Here is a 24,587-nt window from a genome sequence, read left to right on the forward strand (position 1 = left end):
GGACAATAAACAATATTACCGTTTGTCGTGATAAAAAGGGTAAAACATAATCGCTCATGTGTGATTTTATATAATTGTGATGATCGCCAACAGAGATAATCGCCATCGTATCACCAGAATGTGCAGAAAAAAAACTACTTATCCACAGGGAAGTCAATGGGGGGGACAAAGGGGTACGTTATCCTGGGGTTTAGGGGCCCAGAATTGGACTTTCTTCCCATTTATTTGTATTAAAGGGGGCCCATGTGAGACTTTTTGCCCCGGGCCTCCAAATTTCAGTTGACGGCCCTGCTCATCCAGAATATTCTCTGCTAGATCGTAGTTGTTTTCAATGATAACAAGGCACAATACTATAACAGTTCTTTATAAATCTAAATTACTCATATTTTAAACAGTAACTTTAATAATTATTATGATATAATCGTTAATCGTAATTATTTTGCCCATGATAATCGTGACATAAATTTCAAAATCAGCCCGTGCCTGGTGTATACAATAATGATATATAGTTGTTAAAAATATTCCTTAAAAATATTTATAATTTATTTTCTTTTAATGCTCTATTGTAAGGTTTAATTGAGAAAGAATTGCAGATAATAAGCATTTCCTTTCCAATTTCCTTTCCACATCTTTCTGACATTTTTGAACTGGGTTTGTAGAAATGGGACACATTTGTGTAAAAGTTGTCAGTTACAGTGGGAGTGTGATTCTTGGCTCCATTCACTGCAATGTTCTCTATGACACAGCCCGATCCACTCTTATCATTACGGCGTTTGACAGCTGGAGGACATAATGTGCTTTTGTTGGCTCTAACAGCCCCTGTCTTTTATATTAATCAGTGGTATCATTCACCGAGAAGCACTCAAGCTGTCTTTCGACGTTTTGCATATCCATAGCTCTATTATGAATCAATTTAGCTGCATTTTATCGCACCTGGCGTCAGTGCTATAGCAGCAGCTGATGGAGGTGGAATGCAAAGTAATTTCTCGATCTACACATCTATCCATCAACTATCTACCCATCTATCTATCATTTATTCAATTAGTGGTGTTTTATTGCTCAGAAATACCTTGAAAATCATCCGTGGGGTCGCCCCTCCACAAATCTGACCTATAACTCGGTGTAATGGTGTTACCTGCCTGTTTCCATGGATGTCATAACTATGTCATTCCAGGGAAAGTAAGAGCATCCCCATGGAGACAAACTGGTGGAAAGTTGCATAGTGCACCATTAAATTCACATTTTATAGTTTTGTTTTTTGTTTTGTTTTTTTACTTGTACATATTTACTACATGTGCCATTTCCATTCTTTCTTACTTTGAATTGATTTGCAGACCTACCTAGTGACATAACACACAGCCTACTCCTGTTGTATACAATGTTATTTTGAGAACTTTATAATAATTTAGCTTTAAACAGTTATAGTATTTTCCTAACTATAAGTCGCACTTTTTTTCTTTTTTTTTCACTTTTCACTTTTTTTTACTTATACTCAAAAGCAATTTATAGGTCAAATATATGTTTTTTCTTCATTATTATACATTTTTTGGCTGGTGCGACTTATACTGAGATGCAATTTATAGGTCAAAGTTATATTTTTTTTCTTTATTATCATGCATTTTTTGGCTGGTGTGACTTATACTCCGGTGCAATTTATACTCAGATGTAATTTATATGTCAAATATATGTTTTTTACTTCATTATTATACATTTTTTTGGCTCGTGCGACTTATACTCCGGTGCAACTTATACTCAGATGCAATTTATAGGTCAAATATATGTTTTTTTCGTCATTATTGTGCATTTTTTGGCTGGTGCGACTTATACTGAAATGCAATTTATATGTCAAATTTTTATTTTTTTCTTTATTATCATGCATTTTTTGGCTGGTGCGACTTACACTCCAAAAAATACGGTAATGACTATGGCAGCGGCTCTAATGACATCATTCTGAAACCTGTGGATAGTGCGAATACTGCACCTCACCCCTTTACATTTTGACTGACACTCTGGTTTTGAAGGACCCACAGCCATTCAAATCGCACCAATTGAACTGCGGGCACTTATTTCCTGAACAGCACCGGCACTCTCTCTTTGGCAGCTCCGGTCAGTGCTTTATTGGCTGCTCTCTGGGAAACAAAGCTGTGTACTAAAAAAGCAATAACGCCCAGGCTGTTATGCGATTGGAACGTGTGGTTACTCTTGTAATTATAGAGTGGCAGGACAATTTATAACAATGTCAGATCTATAAAAATTTCTCAAACCGTTGCATTGATTTTAAAATCCAATAGTCAGCGGGCAGCAGCTGATTCAGGGAATTTATTTGCACCTTATTTGTTTAGAAGTGTGAATTAGCAGCTCCTTTGCTTCTGTGCGGATATTTGTCATTTTGTGGGGACTTAAATTGCGCTCAATTCATGGCAACGTGCTCTCCTGATGGTCAGGTCCTAATGACGTACATCCTTCATTACCAGCCAAAAAATGTGAATTAAAATTACAGAATAACTATGTCACTTTTCTGTAGACCTGTAACAATAAAATATATCCACTTATTGTTCAATATAAGCTGGAATAGTATATTTTGGGCTCAAAATTTATCGTAAATGCCATTTCTTTGCAATAATGGCAAGTCATTTTGGTCTTAAATGTTCGTATTAACCAACTCTGCATGATCCTGGTGTTGTTATTTCACTATAATCTCCATAAATCAAGATATGAACATTAACGGACAAATCAAGCACGTGCGGTCAACAATTCGCTCAATTAACCACTAGCCTTGATGAGCTTTACTTGACCGGAGCCGAGCGCCGTGGGTGACAGTCCACTTCTTTATACGATCTTTGGATTAGAATCACTCTCCACAAAATGATTGTTAGTGTAATGTCCTCATAAGACAAGTAAACCCAACATGTGCTTATGTTAAGTATTTGTGTGTGTGTGTTTGTGTGTGTGTACTCTAATAGTTCTTGTCGTTTGCTGTACTCAGGTGAAATGCGATCAGTACTGGCCCACCCGAGGCACAGAGACGTACGGCCTCATCCAGGTCACTCTGCTGGACACAGTGGAGCTGGCCACGTACTGCGTCAGGACGTTTGCACTTTTCAAAGTAAGGAACACTTCAGTTATTATTTACTACAGTTTTGTCTACAACGATTTTTAGCCAAAGTGTTGTGATTATGATTGAAATTGCGATTTATGTTTATTTGTAGAACTAACTGAAGGACTGTTCAGGGACATCACCACTAGTATAAGAAGCCCATGCATTTCAGACCATGTTTACTGTGGGATAAACTACAGGGTTAGCAGTATTTGTACGTTACTGAGACAGGATTATAGTACTTAAATACTTGGCAACCATTCAAATTGTGGTTTCCATTTGATTGCAATGTGCACTACCAGTCGAAAGTGCGGAAACACCATCTCATTCAATGTTTTTTTTTTGTTGCTTTTCTCTGTTTTGTACATATATATAGAATACATATATGAAATTATGTAGCAAAGAAAAAAAGTTAAATAACTATTTTATTTCAATTTTTTTATTCAAATTCTCAAAGCAGCCCCCCTTTGCTTTGTTGAAAAATATTTATTAGGGTTTTTTCTTTCTTTCTTTCTTTCTTTCTTTCTTTTTTTACTACAAAATTCTATGCATCTTCCTTTATATATTTGATGTCTTCTGTGTGCATATAAATAATAGTTAAAAAAAAAAAAAAAAAAAGTGTAAAAAAAACCAAAAAAAAAACCAAAAAAACACTTGTGTCCAAAAAAACAATAAAAAAACTTGTGTCCAAACTTTCGACTGGTACTGAATTTCAGCTCTATTATTTACTATATTGTGAGTATGTAAGAATATACCAAATTGAGACGTAAAACTAATTTGCACTACGCTCCAACTAAATATTTCAACATACACTAAAGAATGAAACAGATTGCTGCTAGCACTAATTGCTAATAAACTGGACTAGTTCACTCAATAATGTTTTATGTTTACCTATAAACAGCATCACCTTATGAAAAGGTCTAATCTGGGGTAATAAAAACTGCATTCTTGCTAAATTGTGTCTTAAATGCACCACAAACAAGCGTTCTCTCTTAAACGTTTACAACAACAACAAGCAATAAAAAAACTATGTACCCAGAGGCAGAATGACCAATTTGCTGTTTTAACGTGTCGGACTGCAGATGTTTTGACCTGGTTTATGATTAATATCGCTGTAATTAGTCCACAGGAAACTGGTAGAAAGTTTTACGTCTTCAGTGTCAGCTTGAATAACAATTGATTTTTTCACAATAGAAAGTTCAGAATGTTCAGGAAGTGGTGCCATTATGCAATACCAAATATATAGTTTGTTGTCAGATAATGATAAGGTTTAACATTTGTTTAGTCATGTTGAGTTATATCGAGCTAACATCCTGCATTATCAGCCTTTCAAAATGCTCTGTTCCACCTTGTGATGTCATGAGGTGGTAGTTTTCACGTTAACAGGTCCTTTTACCTTTTGTTCAGTAAAGATAAGTGGCAATTCCCGGGTTCAAATCATCCAAATGATTGTAGTGAAGGTGTGTGGAGTTTCAAAACACAGTAGAGCACTTCCTGTATTACCAGATGACATCACAAGGTGGAACAGAGTGTTTTCCATTTGAGAGAAGAACTCAGCCTAAATGTGCAGGGTTTGTGTGTTAAACATGTGAATGGAACAAAACACAACTCCAGGTCTGTTTGTGATGAGGAAACAACATTATAACATAGATCAGAAAGTTGAGTAGCACGGGCGCTTTTATAAAGACTGTGGCGATGTCTTACCTCTGTGTCTGTTTGTTCAGAATGGCTCGAGTGAGAAGCGAGAGGTGAGACAGTTCCAGTTCACAGCCTGGCCGGACCACGGCGTCCCCGAACACCCCACTCCTTTCCTGGCCTTCCTCCGGCGAGTCAAAGCGTGCAACCCCCCAGATGCGGGGCCTATGGCTGTACACTGCAGGTGAGATTTTTATTAGAACTGAGTGCAATATCTGATTTTTACTGTATTGTTCAATTTTATTCGTAGATGGGGGTGACAGTAGCACAATTTGTAGAATGTTTGTCCACTGATCCGAAGGTTGACAGTTCAAATCCCGCTCTCGACATAAACATAAACATTGCTGAGCGGCTAGATCCACTCACCCACGGGTTGGCAGTGCGATTCCAGCTCCCATAGATTAATGCTGTTGTGTTGTTGTGTCCTTGGGCAAGACACCCACCTCACTCCTTTCTGCTGGAGGGTGGAAAAGTGCTACAGAGAAATGTGACCTTTTACCAGATAAAGGTTGAATTAAACGAATGGACTATAAAAAATTAACGATAATAGGCCAAAAAATTGCACCCTCGTTTAAAAGACTTTTTTTTTTTTTAATGAGCTCTTTTTCACACCTTTTTTAATAGTTTATCTTGGCTCTAAAACAACAATTTCATTAATGTGCAGATTTTTCTTTGCCTAGTCTCCAGTATAAATAATTTTACTATAGATATTGAAATAACATTTGAAAAAACCCCAAAAAAACCCAACATGTAATTAATGAAAAAACCTGATTGCCCAAGTCTGGTAGAATTACATCACCACCTTTTAGAATCTGAAAGCTGCAACAAGAGAGAATTTCAGTCAGTGAAAAACAGAACCTAATTTGTCCTGTTTAAAATTGACGGAAAGTAGTGTGACCTGCTGTAAACCCACAGACTATCCCACTGGCTTTTGCGACTGCATTTTCAAATCTCAAGGTGTTTCCGACATCAGACTATCCGTGTCTTTGCCCCCGAGCGAACCTTAAAAATCTCCCACCCACGTAGCCCCTCACAAACACCACAACAGCGCTAACATGTCGCGCAGCAGCAGGAGCAGCCCACAAGCCCAAACTTCTCCCCTGGGTTATTGCTTCTTAAACAAATAACTTCTCTGATGCCAACTTTACTTTTTCCCTCTTCTGAACGCGAGGCCAGACTCTCAACTGGAAAAGGCCGTGACACGCTTGTAGCTACGTAAAGGAAAGATAGAAACAGCTATAAAATGTAAGATACAAAACCCATGTCAGGAAGTGATAAAACGGACGAGGGATTACGGGGAAAGCCGAATTACCACATGCTGAAGTTAATTAGCGTAGTTGACCAATCTCTTCAAATTGAAAAGCCTGACTTGAACAATAAAAGAAAATGTAGGATTTAATGTCACTATGCAGATGGGAGCTGCTAATTCCTCTGGCATCACATCAGATAAGAATCCCAGCTACAAATCCTATAAGTACTGCTTTGCTAAATCTGCTATCTTTACACAGTTGCAGAATTTGGTCATTTGAAGTTTTATATTCATCTGGTTTGCTTCAAGAAAGTACATAGGCAGTGATTTCGTGTACTTGTATTTAGCAGCATGGCTCATGGACTCTTGAGCCGTTGATTAATTAGCCAGTGCGCTAAATTATATGAAAACACCATGCAAAAAAAAAAAAAAGAACTAATCACCACTTTGATTTGTGGAAATGTGAAGTGCTGCCGTATGCAGCACTTTATATTTCCACAATTATTATTTTTTTTAACCGGAAAGTCAAAACCGGAAAGTAGTTTTTAGTTTGTTTTTTTTTTTTTTTTTTATCTCAATCATGGTTTTTGGTCCATTGTAAATGATCAAAAAACAGTCACTCATTCACGCACACACTCATTTACAAGTGTACACAGACACTTGTGTATAGGGTGAGGGGGGGGCGTTTAGTGTCTTGCCCAAGGACACAACAACAGCATTCATTTGTGGGAGCTGGCATCGATCCGCTAACCTTCAGATCACTGGAGAAACACTCTAAAAACTGAGCTACTTTTGCCCCATTTTTAAAAATTTATAGCGATATCAAATCAATTTTTACTGTAGCAAAAAATACGAGGAAAATGGAGGTGGGTATCTAGGTATTTATTTTTATTTTATTAAATTTTTTACAACCCTAGTCAAATCAAATACGCTTTTAATGGTAGTATATTGTATTTAGTGGCCATCGCTAATCACAAAGTACCCCGCACTCGACTCTACATTAAGAAAGAGTAATGTAATAGCTGCTTCTTAGCAACAGCAAAGTGTGTTCTCTGCCTTGGTTCTTAGTTCATTGTGTTTTCCACTAACCCACGGGTCACGTCTGTTTTGCTCCTTTAGCTAAAGGCCTAGCGAGCCGTCGGCAGGGCACAGCACAAGTCAAAAGGACATGATTGAATGCTGGAGAGATCAGTGGCCTTACGCAGCCATTGGAAAAGAAAAAAAAAGTTTGTCGGATGAAGTTGTCTTAGCCCCCAACACCCCTGATGATGTAGCGTACAATAGTCTATTACAGGAAACAAGAACAAATGGTCTATAAAAAAGGGTTGTTTACTTTTTAATGTAACGTAGCTTCCTTGTTCAACTTTGAGTCACAGCCAAATAATAAAAGAGACATACTGTATTATTTAAAATGGAGTTTTAAGAGCTTTTAACTGCACTCATCCTCATCATTGGCTCTTTGTATATTATAGATTCATTCTAAATACCACAAAAATGTCTTTCTTTAACTTCAGTTTCTGTGTAATTATGGTTATTTTTAGCTAGAGGTCTTCTCATATTTTTGTGCAGATATGTAAGGCCTGTTTTGATTATTTTCCCCAGATTATACCATTTAGATTTACTAAAAACTGATCAACAACCCTTTTTTTTTCACCACAAACCTTTAAGAGACCCGTGCATCACAGTTAGTGCAGTTGTCTCTTCGTATTAAAGTGTTAAAATAAAGCTTTGTGTGTACGTTCTAGGCAGCAAATCAAAAACAATATTAGAGATTTAAAGCCGATAGCCGATACACTAAAAAGTCCAAATATCGGCCCAATATGTTGGTCTATCTCTATTTTTACATGTATTAAATTCACATAAGATTGATTAACACTGACTTCATATATTTTGATAATCGTAAGTTCTGTGAATTCTGGTAAAATAGTGGCAGGTAAGCTGACAGCAGTAGATTCGCTAACAATACGTATGTAATTGCTTTCACCGCTCCGTGCTCTATCTACTTAGAGCTTATTGCAGCTGTATTCCACACTGTCCCTCTTTCTCTCCCGTCCCGTATTCCCTCCACTCCTGCAAACCATATTAGCCTGACAGTTAATGTGTGTCGACTTCCAAAGCAGCTGGTCTTGACTGGCTGAAAAGGCACTGTCAGGTCATTAGTGAGGCCGCCTCGCCAGCCCGCTCCCCTTCTACTGCCAAATGTAGCGCCGGCTTTCTGCTCCGCCTCACACTAACACTTGTCCATAAAGAATATGTCCATGCTGCGGTTACATTGTTAGGAAATCGCTTTGTGCATTAGAAGCTTTGGGAAAAAACGTAAAAGTTGGAGGCAGCATCCCGTTGCTCCCGTCGTCTCCTCCTCTTGTGTCTCTGGATGTGTCTGTCTGTCGGTGGAGCTCGCACAGTTCATCACTCTCACACACTCGCGCTGGAAAAATGTCCCCAGATTTACAACAGCTGTAGAAGAGATTCCTCAGAATGTGGGTCCGCTTTGCTTTTCACATGGCACACTTTTTATAAACTGCCGTAGTATTGTTCTTTTGATTCAATGAATGCAAACTGCTAGATGACTACAGTATTTTATAATTCTATATTATATAACAGTGTACAGCATGTGTGTATAGTGTACAAATATCTTTTCATTTGACTTTAATAAATCCTTAATAAATAAAAAAGAGCTACTGCTGATACAAATATTCACATTGTATTGCTCATGGAAAGGTCTTCAGCATAGAGGTAATGGCAGCCATTTTGAAAGTGATCAGTGGATCGTTTGTTAAAGCCAATGAGTCTCACATGTGTCTTTAGTGCAGTCTCAGAGCAACATGGCGCATTAACCAAACCTCGCCTCCAGGGACCAACTTTCCTCCCTCTCGACTTTCTCTTTCCAAGCTTCTGCCTGTTCCTTGGAGCAAATGAAAAACAAATGCTCCATCAGAAATAGAAGGTGCTAGTAGAAGGCTCATACCTCGTAGGCATGTCAGCTTAATGGATTGAATAACCTATTTACTTTGGAGCACCAAGTGCAAGGACTCCTTGTCCTGTGAGTGTTGGAGAAGTTAACAAACAGGGAGCACAGTGCTGTCATGTCCATGGTAAATAAACTGTCATCACAAACCATCTTTGTTGCTGAGGCATGCACTAATAAAACTAATGTGCTTGGCTGTGGGATTCAGATGTCAGCAGTAAGCCAACGACACGTCCAACAAGCTCGTCTTGAGCTGTTGCACCAGTCGAGGTCAAAGAGGCATCAAAAACATTTCCCCATTTTGAGCCTAGTTGCACTTGATACACCTCAGTGTCTACATGTATAATATAAGTTGAGCTTATTGGCTATGAAATAAAGATGCGCTACCTTCTTTATCTTTATGAGAACTTCCACTTTAAGGGTCAGTAAACAAATGACTAGTCAAACCTTCAAAGCTGTCTTTGAGCCGTCGCTGAAGCCGAGGTCAAAGCCGAGATGTAAAACATTTCCCCGTTCGACAGAGTGCTTTTTACGCTCTTTACACGCTAATGTACAAATGTGAATCTTAATGAAGAGACCTGCCTTTCAGCGCCTCTCCCACAGCTCTTATGCCATTTGGTGCACGGCGCTAATCTAATGGCATTAATTAAAGTCAGCTGCACTTCTCTGGAGTTGCTTGGAAGCATTAATAAAGCCCTCCAAAAACCATAGCCTCCAAAATTGCATCTGTCTATCCACTTTTGTTGTTGCATTCGTTGTAGTGGCACTTTCCTGAGAGAGCGGAGATAAAGGTTAAATGTTGCGGCTGCATAAGTGATTAGCCCTGATGGGTTTGAGAGCACAGGTGGGATCCGAGGGGGAAGATTCAAACTGAAAAAAGCCAGAAGCAAGCAACACCGAAGGCTGCAACTGCCAAGAACTCGTCTGCACACCAATCCACTTCAGATTTAATTACAGCCAGAGCCAAGCGGTCAGTCCTACGGAGACTCTGCTGGCAAAGAGTTAAGCCTCCTGTTTAGACTTATCACCTGGTGCAAGGGACTTCTTCAGGTGGATGTGTTTAGCAATAGGTCCAATCTCACAGGGCAGAAGATGAAAGAAGTAAAGTGTTCCTCTGACTCTATAGTGTGTGTATTTTTGCTGCGTAGGATAGAAAGTGAAAAAGAACACTGCAAATACTAAAAAATAGAGAAGTTTCAATGATTTTAATTTATAATATTTGACAGAAAAAGGTAAAAGGGACCCTGACACTGCACTTCTTCCCCCGAATATTGATTCTTTGGCATGAAGTCAAATCTACTAAAACCCTGATCAAGTGCTTTTAAGTGTTTATTATTTTTATTAGATTTTTTTAAATAGACGACATTAACGCAGGTTTAGAGATTGTTATTAGATGTAAGATTCTGTTCAGGTTGCACAACTCCAGGAGCATTAATATTTGAGAGAAGATTGAAATATGAAATGATAAACTATTTCAAGACTGTGTGTTTCAGAACAAGATTACAACAACTGTGTCTATGAAAGATGTCTATGAAAAGATATTTTGTTCTTTGCAGAGGACATTCCATTATCTAAAAATAACTGTAACTCAAATTGTACTAAAAGGAGATCGGCGCAAAATATTAGAGCCTTGTTAGTCGATGTAAAAAACATTTTTCCCTCTAAATGATTCAAGGTCTAAATGATACAGTTAGGTTAATGTATACTACATAACTGCACAATGTCCATTGCTCTGTCTCTGTAGTGCCGGCGTCGGTCGCACAGGCTGCTTCATCGTGATTGACGCCATGTTGGAGCGCATCAAGCACGAGAAGACGGCCGACATTTATGGTCACGTGACGCTAATGCGTGCCCAGAGGAACTACATGGTGCAGACGGAGGACCAGTACGTCTTTATACACGACGCACTCTTGGAGGCCGTCAACTGCGGCACCACCGAAGTGCCCGCCCGAAACCTCTATGCCTACATCCAGAAACTGACGCAGATAGAAGGAGGGGAGAACGTCACCGGCATGGAGCTGGAGTTCAAGGTAAAGGCAAAGATTGGCTCATGTGAAGTAAGGCAAGAGTGGGTTTTGTTCTGGACACTGTTCCCAAGACATTAGGTTCATGAGACAAAATGGGGCCTGTGGTTTTCCCTTTGCCACATTTTTGACTCATTGTATAAGTCAAGTCAGTCCAATATACTATGGTTTCTGTCTATGCCGGTCTGTCCCTCTCTTATGCCTGCATAAAGCGGGTCTTGGTTTACAAATGAAATGCCAAACATAGGTTTAGACTTCCCAGACGACAGTTACCAGAAGAGCTCCAGCAGAACACGGCAGATTTACAATAAGGATGCATTTCAAAGCAGTTTACAGTCTGGCGTTGCGCTGTGATGCCTTCCCTTTCAAAAACCTGTCATATATTTTGATGGATTCCATTAAAGGATGATAAAGCATCAGATTAAACTGCGCCTTTGTCCACTCGTGTCAGGCCTGGTATCCGTTTCCCTGTCGTTTTATCATAGAACATTTGTTCTCCTGCTCCATCTGACACACCCTGATAGTAATCTGTTGCTAGTTCCATACTTCATTTTTTTACATGAACAGTGTCAAAGCAGAATAAAACACAAGGCAGTAGTGTGTAAATTTCATCATCTTCTTAATCAGCTTTAGATTCTCCTCACTCGGCTTGTGACTCTTCATAGGACCCATATCTTATCTTGTTCAATCCGCTCAGTGTGTCAAACACAGACAGTCGCTGGGGAAATAAAGAAACAAGAGCAATGCTAGAATGTTTTGCCTCAGACTGCCTCTAACTGGAGTGTTTTTTCTCTCTCACACAGCGTTTAGCAAACACTAAAGCCCATACATCGAGATTCATCAGTGCCAACCTACCATGCAACAAGTTCAAAAATCGCCTTGTTAATATTATGCCATACGAATCCACACGAGTGTGTCTTCAGCCCATACGAGGAGTCGAGGGCTCCGACTACATCAATGCTAGCTTCATCGATGGCTACAGGTGTGTGACAAAGTCTTGTTAGTTTCACCACAGCAACTTTCACACAAAAAAACCTATTACATATTTCAGGGGATCTGACATCGGCCTAATATTATTGTGTTGTTTCACCAGGCAACAAAAAGCCTACATCGCCACACAGGGGCCGCTGGCAGAGACCACTGAGGACTTCTGGAGAATGCTCTGGGAGCACAACTCCACCATCGTGGTCATGCTCACCAAGCTCAGAGAAATGGGCAGGGTATGCTTGTAAAATGTTTTACACAAGATATTCAATCATCTCCAAATGCAAATGAAATAAACAGTATAATAATGAGAAGAGGACTGGTTTCTAAGTGGTGCTATTATTCTTTCCACAGGAAAAGTGTCACCAGTATTGGCCCGCAGAGAGGTCGGCCAGATACCAGTACTTTGTGGTGGACCCGATGGCTGAGTACAACATGCCTCAGTACATCCTGAGAGAGTTCAAAGTGACTGACGCCAGGGTAAGAAAACACAGACTATTTAATGTGACCACATTGGTTACAATTTATTAGGTGTGAAGACATAAATCACCAGCTCTGCTCCGATTTGTTATGTTTGTAGTTTATTCTCATTCGGAGTCTGCCCTTTAATGTTTGGCTTTCCAAAGACTTGGATGTAATTTGCCTTTGCCTTTAATGAAGCTGTTTTAATGGTTGGCTGCTAAATGCCCTCTGTCCAAATGTACTTGTGCAGGATTCATTAACTCCAAATGTGGCATATTTGTTTACACCAGACTATGGCCTTAAGTGTAACATGAACATAAATACATATTTATGAAAATATGACACGTGTCAATGTGTAAAAACAAATGAAGCCGGCAGCGAGAAGCTGCCAGACTTTTAATTCCATCAAAGGCTTCCTTCCTTTGTAGTGCACGTTAACACTCTTCTCAATAGGATATTTACCTTATCAAGGGGATAGAATGTCACATACGAAATAGACTCTGCTTAAAAGTTGATTTTGTAAATACCCTGACAGGGATGTCCCATCAAAGGAATTAACATCTTCAGTCTTCATACTAATATATTCAAGGAAAACGAGTTGCATCGCTGATATAAGCCTTTTATGTGGTGAACTCCTGCACCTCAGTCAAACTCACACAAGTATGATGAAGTCTAGAATGCTTTTCTCATTTGTGGTCGTCTGTTCCCAGGACGGCCAGTCACGAACGGTAAGGCAGTTCCAGTTCACAGACTGGCCCGAACAAGGAGTGCCAAAATCAGGAGAGGGCTTCATCGACTTCATTGGCCAAGTGCATAAAACGAAAGAGCAGTTTGGCCAAGATGGGCCTATTTCGGTCCATTGTAGGTAAGCAACCAGCCACAACAGTCTATGTGTTTTATAATAATAATGACAATGACAGCATTGTACTGACTGCTGTCTGTCACACAGCGCTGGTGTGGGGAGAACTGGGGTTTTCATCACACTCAGCATCGTGTTGGAGCGAATGAGATACGAGGGCGTAGTAGACATTTTTCAGACAGTCAAAATGTTACGGACACAGAGACCAGCCATGGTTCAGACAGAGGTGAGTCTAATGTTACTCTATAAGACTAACACGGCCAATCAATGTCTGTTTTATCATTCACCTCCAGTTCATTTATAAAAGACATTCTTGTTGCAGATTAACTACAGTATGTGCTTCATTTAGCTTCCCGTTGTTGTTTTTTTTATTTCTCCAAGGACAAGAGCACAGTTAGCAAGCAGGCAGAATCAGGCCAATTATACAGATAAAAGCACAGCGGGACTACAACGACAGAAACCCTGATTTACTGAAGCTAAATGACTGTGTTCTTTGTTTGTAGGATCAATACCAGTTCTGTTACCGCGCTGGCTTGGAATACCTGGGAAGCTTTGATCACTATGCAACGTAAGAGAGCCAGTACTGGGAAGACAAAAGCAGAGAGGGCCCTTCGGATAAGCAGCACGCCTCTCTACTGAGCCATAAATTCCTGCTTCTGAAAGAACTTCTTAACTCCTTGCTAACAACTCATTATGTGTTGGATGTGACGTCAAAAAATTCAAAAAAGTTTATTACCAGAGGACCAAGTGTAACCCCCGACAAAACTTGCCTAGTTGCAAAGTGTTAGGAATCCTGACTGCTGAAGCATCACACGGATTGGAAGTACCTTTTGTTTTGCTTCGAGGATTCATTTGGGAGGGTCATGAACCAACACAAAAAAGTTTAACGAACTCAAAATGCATCAGTGATTATGAACCATTAACGAGAGGTACACGGAGGGACACCGAACTGCCGGGGAGGAGAAACTCAAAAATGCACACTGTAAAGAAAATTAACTAAATCAAATACATAACATTGAAAATAAAGAAGACGACAACACTGCTTGGTCCCTGACAGCAGGACAAGTAATAATAACCCCTATTCCTGTCACAATGTTCATGTTTCAAACGTGGGAGAGGGTCATCAGAGATCTATCAAATAAATGAAATTATTGTTTAGTTTTTTAGTACTTTATTATACAGCTGATATGTGCAGATTTCCTTTTTTACACAGAGTTATCGCTTCAAATCAAGTGATAAATTGTATTATGTATTTTTTATTTTACGCTGTAGAACTGTTCTGACATATGTGTGTTTTTCCTGCTTTTTTTCTTATTTTTCCCCTTCACTTTGTCGCACTTATAGGAATGAAATTTACTACAAAAATGTAACAATTTAGTCAAATTTTTTGGTACATTTTTATGTTTTTTTTTTTGTCCATTACCATAATAGAATAACTCCCATAAATTTAAACCGGGCTTTGTGGAATCAACAGGGATGAGCAAAGTATGAAGCTGCTGCTATTATCTTAGTTCTTCCATGTAAGAATGATCTTAAGGGTTAACTTGATGTATTGGATAATATATGAGCATAGAAATATATACAGATGTTAAAAATATGTAATATATATGTAAAAGTATACACATAATAATATAAATATATTCATAAATGACTAATTTATATAAAAAAATATGTTTTAATGACGATTGTCCGAGAAGGTTTCTGTAAATTATGGGGGAAAAGAAGAGATACTTCACTGGAATGCACATCAAAATGTAATCCGAATGAGTGCATCTTTTCTTGTGCAATAAATGTGTTTTTTGATAGTTTTTTTTTTTTTTTTCATGACTTTACGGTTCCCTTGTGCATCACATCACACAGTCTATAATGAATTGGGGTTACGCAATAGGGCAAGGTACGAAGACCATCAACAAATGTTTCGTTTTGCATTTAGAGTGCCTTATATTTATGCCTGTTCTTTCTTTCAATGTAATCTAGATGTTAAGTGTAAAAATGTAGTTTATTTACATAGAGTATTCCTTTGTCATACGATGAGATTATATATGCAAATACGAACATTTTCAACGTTTCATTTTCAGTGGCCTTACGGTGGCTGAGTGAATTAGAATAAGCTGTTTATATTTTTCCTGAACCTCCTCACCACACGAGGACGCAATAGTTTTTTCCAGACATTTTAGTTTTTTGGTTTTTTTGTAAAATAAAAAGAAGATGAGAGGCAGTGGAGCGCATTCAGACCCTGGTTAAGATTCACAAACGCCTCACCAAAGGGTTTCTTCTTCATGCCTTAGGTTGCGGAGAGCAGAGGGACAGAGAATAGCGACACTGATTCTGTTAAGATGACAATCCTCACATAGCGTTGGAGAAATGACAGATTTGTTTTGCTTTTTGATGGTTTTGGGGATGTGCATTCCAGGTGCTTTCTTTCCCTACTCAAGCCACTCTTACGTGTTCTGTCTGCTTAAAGGAACCCTATTATGCATCGTCAATGTTTTTAAGGTTATCCTGTGCTTTTGTACTTCTACCTTGAGCTGAATCTGAGTTTGGCAAGAAGTCTTTAGAAAGTATTAAAAACCACCTACAAATGTTACATGATGGGCTTTAATCCATGTTGCTATCTGTCAGTGCTGTCTTTGATAGTAGAACAGTAGATCTGGTTTAATCTCATTTAAGCCTGGTTTAGTCTCATTTAAGCCTGGATTAGTCTCACTGTAGACCTGGTTTAGTCTCATTGTAGATCTGGTCTCAATTTAGACCTGGTTTAGTCTCATGTAAGCCTGATTTAGTCTCATTGTAGACCTGGTTTAGTCTCATTGTAGATTTGGTCTCATTTCAGACCTGGTTTAGTCTCATTTAGACCTGGTTTAGTCTCATTTAAGCCTGAATTAGTCTCATTGTAGACCTGGTTTAGTCTCACTTACACCTGGATTAGTCTCATTGTAGACCTGGTTTAGTCTCATTGTAGACCTGGTCTCATTTCAGACCTGGTTTAGTCTCATTTAGACCTGGTTTAGTCTCATTTAAGACAGGTTTAGTTTCACTGTAGACCTGGTCTCATTGTAGACCTGGTTTAGTCTCACTGTAGACCTGGTATAATCTCATTGTAGAACTGGTCTCATTTTAGACCTGGTTTAGTCTCATCGTAGACCTGGTTTAGTCTCATTCTAGACATGGTTTAGTCTCATTTAAGCCTGGTTTAGTTTCACCGTAGACCTGGTCTCATTTAGACCTGGTTTAGCCTTGTTTAAGCCTGGTTCAGTCTCATTGTAGACCTAGTCTCATTTTAGACTTGGTTTAGTCTCATTTTAGACCTGGCCCATTGCTAACTTGCCACACAACCAAAAAAGTGACATAATAGGCTTTAATCCATGTTTCTAACAGTTGCAAAACTAAAAATGTGTTAGCCCCTCTCTTGTCAATGCTATTTTGGATTGAGTGTACACACAAATCCTCAAAAGAAAGACAATAATTGCAATAAATTTAACATTATCTTAGTTAAAATTAGCATCGCACAGTAAGTAAAAAAACATGACAAAACCATAATAGGGTGCCTTTAATGTATTACTTTGGTCATAATTGTAAACTCAAAGTGCTGTTATTTCTTGTCTCAAATGTCCATATTATAATCTCTCTTTAAACTTTGTCCATCTGTTGTTTTTGGTCTGTCGCATGCCTGACAAAACGTGGCCTGAGGTGGCCTGGTAACGGAAGATTTGCACTTTCTCTTATCTTTGTACTATGCACTGCCCTATTGATTCTAAACCCAATAATCTATTACTTGAACCCATCCATAAAAAGAAATCCAAGTTCACGTTGTGTGTATGTAAATAACACAAAAAGGTTATCAATTATCAATGAAAAAAGACAAAAAACCTAAAAAAAAAAAAACATTTGTGGGAAAAAGAGCATCCGTCCTGATGCCATGGTGAACTCCAGCAGACGATTCTTCAGAGGATTTCTCGACCATTTTGTTATTGTGGCTCAAGCTTGGAGTGTCATTAACAGAAATAAACGTTGTGTTCTCTGCTCTCTCTATCTATCTCTCGTCTGGATGCATAGACTGATAAACTAAATAATGAAATTGTAAAAAAAATGGCTTGTTAAAAAGATAATACCTCTGATTAGTTGTAAGTTGTTTTATTTGAATGAAAGGAGTGCTTTTTATTTTCTTACTTAGGTTCCATTGGTGGCGAAAGAACGTCTGTATGGAAATCAGTTCTTTGCTGACACAAGTTCCATTTGTTATAAATGAATTCTATTAAAAAATGTCAGTGTTATGCATCGCCGTTTCACTTGTTTCCCTCCACCTCACTTTAGCCGCCAAAGACTGATGAAGCTATTTTACCCCCTACTGGTCTGGCTCAACATATTAAAACCCACAGTTGGGGCTGAAAAGAGGAGATTTGAATAGATTTCCATTGGCTGGGTTGTGGCTGTCAGCGATGTCAGCTACATGAATTATCAGGGGAGCTTCGGTCGTGTCTCGGCGCACTCTTTGACACTGTGTTGTGACATTACATTAGAACACATCCAACTAAAGCTTTGTTCCACTCATCTCAGACACAACGATTCATTTGGAGAAACACATCTGTGATTTACAGGGAAATTAGGGGTAATGACATTTTCTGCGTCGTCATGAGACACAATAATCTAATACTACTGCAGTTATCAATTACACTACGTGGGATTGCTGCAAACCACTGCCCCCTCCTGAGACAGATCAGAACATCGTCTGTCACATTAGTTTAGTAAAGGACGCACAAAGTATATCGATACAATCTTATACTGCTGATACTGATCTTTTATGTAACCATGCTCCACGGAGATATTATTGCTTAACCTGGAATGTTTGACTTTATGCAATCTCCTTAGGGACAACTCAGTGACGCTACAAGTTACACGTCAGACCTGTGGAGAGGCAGGCCCACATACAATAATACTGTTTTGTTTCCTACAGCGTATTCAGAGTAATAAAACACAAACGTAAACTTAAACAACAACTTATTTATTTGATTCTAGACATTTAATTGATTGATGAGTTCAGATACTTTAAATCAAACTGTGGTCCATGTACCGCTGGTGGTACATGTGCTGCCTCTGGTGGGATCCAGGGCCCTCTGCAGTTTGAGTATTTGTTTCATTTTGAAGTCTGCTTGTTCTCCTTTGGGATAATTATTATGTAGATGAACCTTATCTATGGTTTAGTTTCATTTTAGACCTGGTTTAGTTTTGTTGTAGACCTGGTTTAGTCTCATCGTAGATCTTGTTTAATTTCTTTTTAGACCTGGTTTAGTCTCATTTCAGACCTGGTTTATTCTCATTTTAGACCTGATTTAGTCTCATTTTAGTCCTATTTTAGTGTGATTGTAGACCTGGTTTAGTCTCATTGTCGACCTGATTTGTTTCATTTCAGACCTGGTTTAGTATCATTTAGTGTCATTTTAGACCTGGTTTAGTCCTGATTTAGTCTCATTGTAGACCCGGTTGAGCCTCTTTGTAGACCTGATTTAGTCTCGTTTTAGCCCTGGTTTAGTTTCGTTGTAGACCTGGTTTAGTCTTGTTGTAGTCCTGGTTTATTCTTGTTGTAGACCTGGTTTAGTCTCGTAAAGGTGGTTTAGTCTCATTGTAGACCTGGTTTAGTCTCATTTTAGACCTGGTTTAGTGTTGTTTTAGACCTGGTTTAGTCTCATTTTAGACCTGGTTTAGTCTCATTGTAGTGGTGGTTTAGTCTCGTTGTAGACCTGGTTTAGTCTTGTTGTTGTCCTGGTTAAGTCTCGTTGTAGAGGTGGTTTAGTCTTGTTGTAGACCCGGTTTAGTCTCGTTGTTGTCCTAGTTTAATCTTGTTGTAGAGTTGGTTTAGTCTCATTTTAGACCTGGTTTAGTCTCGTTGTAAACCTGGTTTAGTATCGTTGTTGTCCTGGTTAAGTCTCGTAGTGGTGGTTTAGTCTCGTTGTTGTCCTGGTTTAGTCTCGTAGTGGTGGTTTAGTCTCATTGTAGTCCTGGTTTAGTCTCGTTGTTGTCCTGGTTTAGTCTCGTAGAGGTGGTTTAGTCTCGTTGTAGTCCTGGTTTAGTCTCGCAGTGGTGGTTTAGTCTCGTTGTAGTCCTGGTTTAGTCTCGTTGTAGAGGTGATACTCGGTGTGAGATCCACTGGTTTAAATAATACAATACCACAGCTGACGTGAAACAGTAAAAATGACATGAAGTAACTTAACGCCTGAGGGAACAGCTGCCAACGTGTATCTTCTCGCCGTTATTAATCCAAGTCATTATGAAATGTCAAGGACAGCTTGATTTTTATTATAAAATGGTATTAAATCATTACTAGCCCTAACATTTAAAAGACTGATAACGAAAAAATATATCCATTTGCTACAGAGGTCACATCAAACTGACTCACCAATCCTTTCATTTACAAACATCCGATATTCGTCTACATATTTTAACATCCCACACTGTACCCATAACTGCAACGAGGAGCATTTAAAAAGAACAATATCAAGGGTCTGACAGCTGGGAAGTGTTTGGAAGTCAATAAGTACCTGCCTGGAGAATTACTGTGCAGCCAGACTCCTCATATCCAATTAGAAAATATTATTGTGCGCTGTAACAAATGACAGATGGTGACAGGGTTGACGTGTGTTTCTTAAGTCGCTATGAGGAGCTGAGCATGTCGATGTCAGGGCTGGCAGATGAAGAAAAACAATAAAAACACAAGACCATCGGCTCAGGGGAGGTGTCAAACTGAGACCTGAAACATATAGGATGTACATGGAGATTTTGATCAATTACTCATGCAATTTGAGACAGAATGCATTCAACAATTCAACTTTTTTTCCCCTCCATTTATTTATTTATTTATGCACAGAGAGAGCCCCATGAGAGTACCTCAGACTCTTTTTCATGGGCGCCCTGCTGAAATCGTAGACTGTATAAAGAAGTGGACTAAGTGAGTGTGACGTCACCCACAGCGTTCAGCTCCAGTCAAATGAAGCTCATCGCGGCTAGCAGTTATAGCGGCGAATTTTGAGTCAAGTTGCACGTTAGGAATTCTGATCGCAAGTATCATAGCAACCAAAGAGCCAATCCGCTCGCACCACTGGTTTAGCAGGGAGTGGGTGCATAGTAACGCTGTCAATCAAACCTGTCGCTAACGCTAGCAGGAGTGTCCTCGGGGAAAGAAGGCGCCTGATTTGTCTGTTATTAATGTTCGTATCTTGAGTTATGGACACAATAGCAAAATAAAAAATACCAGGTTCATGTAGAGCGGGTTAATATGAACATTTTAAGAACAAAATGACAAAAGGCTCGAAGAGAGGAGCGACAGTTTTTCAATGTAAAGTGAATTGGAGTCGATGGAGAAGGAAGTGCACCCATGATCACTTCCTGTTTGAAACGCGCCGCTAGCAGGTTAGCTATGTCCATTTATATATACAGTCTATGGTTAAAATACAGTACAAATAACTTTAAGCTCCATTTAAAACATTAAAAACAGGAGCAGGTGTGATTATAAATGTTTAGCACCAGATTATTAAAGTGCATTAGTGGCACCAGTGTATCCAGTTTTGCATGTCCTTAAAATATACTCCATTTTCTTGAAGCAAAATAACCAAAAGTTGTCGGTTTTTTCCCCCATTTCAGTTCATTTTGGCCAGTTTTTAGGCATAGACAGTAATAAGATCTCGTATTAAAAGTTATCTAAGTTCAAGAAATACAGTAAGTGAGATATTCAGGGAGTCTATCAAGTAGTCTCTTTTATTCTCTCCTGACAGATCGCGATGGCCAACCTACTTTTTCATAGAGTGTACAGTGATGGGTTTTAAATTCATCACCTGTTATGAAACGAAGGACTGAGTGAAAGAGTGGGTTTAAAGGTTTCAAAGTAGAGGCTGAAGTCCGGATGTATGTTATATCTCCATATTCTAGTACAGAAAGAACGGTTGCTAGAACAATTTCTTTTCTGTAAAGTAATGGGAGACAAGATTTGTTTCTATATTTTAAACTGTTACATAATTGCACATTTTTAGAAGAAATCATGTACTTAGTTTTATTTGCATTCAACGATAATTTAAGATTGTTTATATGTGATATGGCACTGAACAGCCTGTTGTTTTTTAGCCATGTTTCAGTTTTTTTGCCATTATATCAGAGTTGTGTCTTGTTTCATCTGCAGTAGTCTAATACTAGAGACATATGTATACATGTATAAGTACATCCATATGCATATTATTTATAAGTACAGCCATATTGTATGAGTTTGAAGGAGAAACGTGCTACAGCCAGAGTCCGTGCCCTGTCTTATACTGCATAGATACAGTGTACAGTTATATAAATATCTGTTTTTTCTTGTATAAAGAAGCATTTTATGGAGCTAAATTATTCCCTGATTATGGGAAAGATGGACTGGTGTGGGCAGAGTTGTGTTTTAGTTTTAGTTTGTCCTTGAGTGATGCAGAAAAGAGGGAGCCACTGTCTGTGTGGATGGTCATGTATGTTGTACCATCATCTCCTCTTCTGGGTCGACTGCTGCTACCACCTTTTCGAATCCCACTTTTAAGATAATGAATGTTGTTGTTGTGTCCTCAGGCAAGACACTTAACCCACCTCGCCCCCAGTGTCTGCGTACACAGGTGTATGAATGCGCGTGTGAATAGGTGATTGGTTCCTTAATCTAAAATGCTGTGAGTGCCTTAAAGGTGGAAAAGCACTATATAAAATCGTGACCATTTACCATTTATCACTATATAAAATTACAATCATTAAAACACTATTACCACTAGTGTGCAAACAGCTCTACAGCCTCTCACCACAGAGGTCAGAAGCACTTTAATTCATTCACGGTGAAATGTCTAACTTCCTCTGTACCTCATTAAGCGTCACACCTGTCAAACTGCCACGCGCACTTCCCCCTGCTCCGTCCCGGCACATATTTGGGACGTGACTTTCCCAGCCGCCGTGTGCCAAAAGACCATTAGGATCGGCCATAATGAGCTGGAATAGACACACGGCCCCAGAGCTGGAGTGTGGCATTACCGGCAGGCAGCGATTCCATGCGACGTGTAGGAAAATGTCTGTAGATTACTGCATGGCGTGAGCAATTATAGCCTGCTCCTGTTTCGGACAAATCGAGTGGGAATTGGGTGAAATAGGTTTGTAAATTTCTTGGGTAATCGTGCTTGGGCAGATGTGGGATTCTGGAGACAAAGAAAAGGGACAGAATAAGGAGCTCCCTCTGTCCTGAATTTTGCAGTTTTTTATTTTTTTGGGTTTTTTTTTCCCTTCGTGTTGCAGCTGTGCGTTGAGCAGATGTTCTGTCTTTGTTTTTAATTTTTTTTTTCAGAATCGTGAAACCGGTCGGGCAGCCACAACATGAGCATGAGCCATCCCTTCATTTACCCGTCTGCTCTGTAAAGGTGAAGTACACAAGAGTTTCTAGTGGGGGGTTTGTTCATTTATTCAGTTTTGTTGCGCAAAAATACCTTGACAAACGTGTTCTAACTATAGACTGTATAAAGAAGTGGACTAAGTGAGTCTGACGTCACCCACAGCGTTCAGCTCCAGTCAAATGAAGCTCATCGAGGCTAGAGCAGTTATAGGGGCAAATTTGGAGCCAAGTTGCATATTAGGAAGTATCATAGTAACCAGAGAGCCAATCCAGAGCGAGGCTGTTGAAGGTGACGCCCCTTCCCGCCCGCACCGCTGGTTTAACAGGGAGTGGGCGCTTAGCAGCGCTGTCAATCAAACCTGTTGAGTGACAGCAAGAGGGAGTGACCTCAGGGAAAGAAGGCGCCTGATTTCTCGGTTATTAATGTTCATAACTTGTGCCACGGACACAATAGCAAAATAAAAATACCAGGATCATGTAGAGCGGGTCAATATGAACATTTTAAGACCAAAATGATGAGCCTGACAGCAGCAGAGAGAGGGATTTTTAATGTAAAGTGAATTGGAGCCAGAGTGAATGGAGCTGGAAGCACACCCATGATCACTTCCTATTTGGAACACAACGGTTAGCAGGTTAGCTATGTCCATTTATATATACAGTCTATGGTTCTACATGAGTGAAAATCTGGCATCTCATTTATAAAGTTGTAAAATTTTCAACTAAGTACATGATTTTTTGATAAAGTGCCAAAGTGCTTCACCAAAAAAAGCAAAAAAAAAAGGCAAATAGTGTGTGGAGTGTAGTAAACAAAACAGAAACTCAAAATAATTCTAAACTTGCTTTATAATCTTGGCATTTCTTGACCTTGACAAAGCAGAGCTGTGATGTGAAAACCATTTCAGGAGACTTCAGCAAGAAGCTTATTGAGAGAAGGACAAGGGTTTGCAGAGCTGTCCACAAAGCAGAAAGTGACGGCTTTGAGGATTTGAATCTAAAATAAAAAATATATATATTTAGTTATTTTACTTTTTTACTTTGCTGCATAACTTCATATATTGCACTTCAAATATTTGAGCTTGTGTACATATATAAAATGTAGAAACTAGATAACGTAAATAAAAAATAAAGAAAAAAAGCAGTCTGGTCCATAAATTCAGAACTTTAAGTGTCAAGGTCAGGCCCGTTGACAGAAATTTAGGGGCCTGGGACAAGAAGCCTCATGTGGGCCCCCTCAAATATAAATTAATAGCAAGAGGGTCCAATTCTGGGACACTTAGATCTTTGGGCTCGGGACAACAGACCCCATTTATGACCTGTAAACTGGTCTGGTGTTCTTTGTCTCCATGGAAATAAGTATGTTTTATGCTACAAAACATCATCATCATCATCATCATCATCATCATCTTTATTTGTTTTCTTTTCTTTATTTGTTATTTCAGACATTTCGGTCCACAAAAGCAAATCAAAGTACACAAAGTCTGAAAAAGGAATAGGCAGAAACCGAAGCTTATGATGCCTACACCTTTTATACTAAACATAAAGAGCTGCTGTATTCAACAGTGTATACAATATAAACAAAAACAAGAAACAAACAAAGCATTCTGCATATGAGTTTATGATTTTCTTTTTGTACAAACTTTTAAAACAGCTCAAGGTTCTGCAATCTTTAACATTATCATCTAACTTGTTCCAAACATTTACTCCAACAGTTGAAATGCAGTGCTGTTTTACATTTGTTCTGACACTTTTTTAAATACATCATGCCCTCGAAGATTGTAAGCACAAACTCGATTTTTAAACAGATCTTGAATATGAAATGGTAATTGTTTATATTTAATTTTATACATAAATTGTGCAGTTCTAGAATCTA

At 38.9% G+C, this 24,587-nt stretch overlaps 1 protein-coding gene across 2 annotated transcripts in view; it reads left to right on the forward strand.

The window, feature by feature from the left end:
• The window catches only part of LOC117386519 (receptor-type tyrosine-protein phosphatase delta), a 608,003-nt gene extending 591,930 nt beyond the window's left edge, over positions 1–16,073 (forward strand). For both annotated transcript variants that reach the window (XM_055228970.1, XM_055228969.1), the window contains 9 exons: positions 2,987–3,106; positions 4,822–4,976; positions 10,754–11,039; positions 11,837–12,015; positions 12,127–12,253; positions 12,372–12,497; positions 13,190–13,344; positions 13,429–13,564; positions 13,842–16,073. In XM_055228970.1, coding sequence (XP_055084945.1) covers positions 2,987–3,106; positions 4,822–4,976; positions 10,754–11,039; positions 11,837–12,015; positions 12,127–12,253; positions 12,372–12,497; positions 13,190–13,344; positions 13,429–13,564; positions 13,842–13,910 — 1,353 coding nt within the window. In that variant the 3' untranslated portion in view covers positions 13,911–16,073. The remainder of the gene's footprint in view (positions 1–2,986; positions 3,107–4,821; positions 4,977–10,753; positions 11,040–11,836; positions 12,016–12,126; positions 12,254–12,371; positions 12,498–13,189; positions 13,345–13,428; positions 13,565–13,841) is intronic.
• The last annotated feature ends 8,514 nt before the right edge of the window (positions 16,074–24,587 follow it).

The sequence above is a fragment of the Periophthalmus magnuspinnatus genome, chromosome 18 (genome assembly GCF_009829125.3).
Source record: "Periophthalmus magnuspinnatus isolate fPerMag1 chromosome 18, fPerMag1.2.pri, whole genome shotgun sequence".
Taxonomy (NCBI): domain Eukaryota; kingdom Metazoa; phylum Chordata; class Actinopteri; order Gobiiformes; family Gobiidae; genus Periophthalmus; species Periophthalmus magnuspinnatus.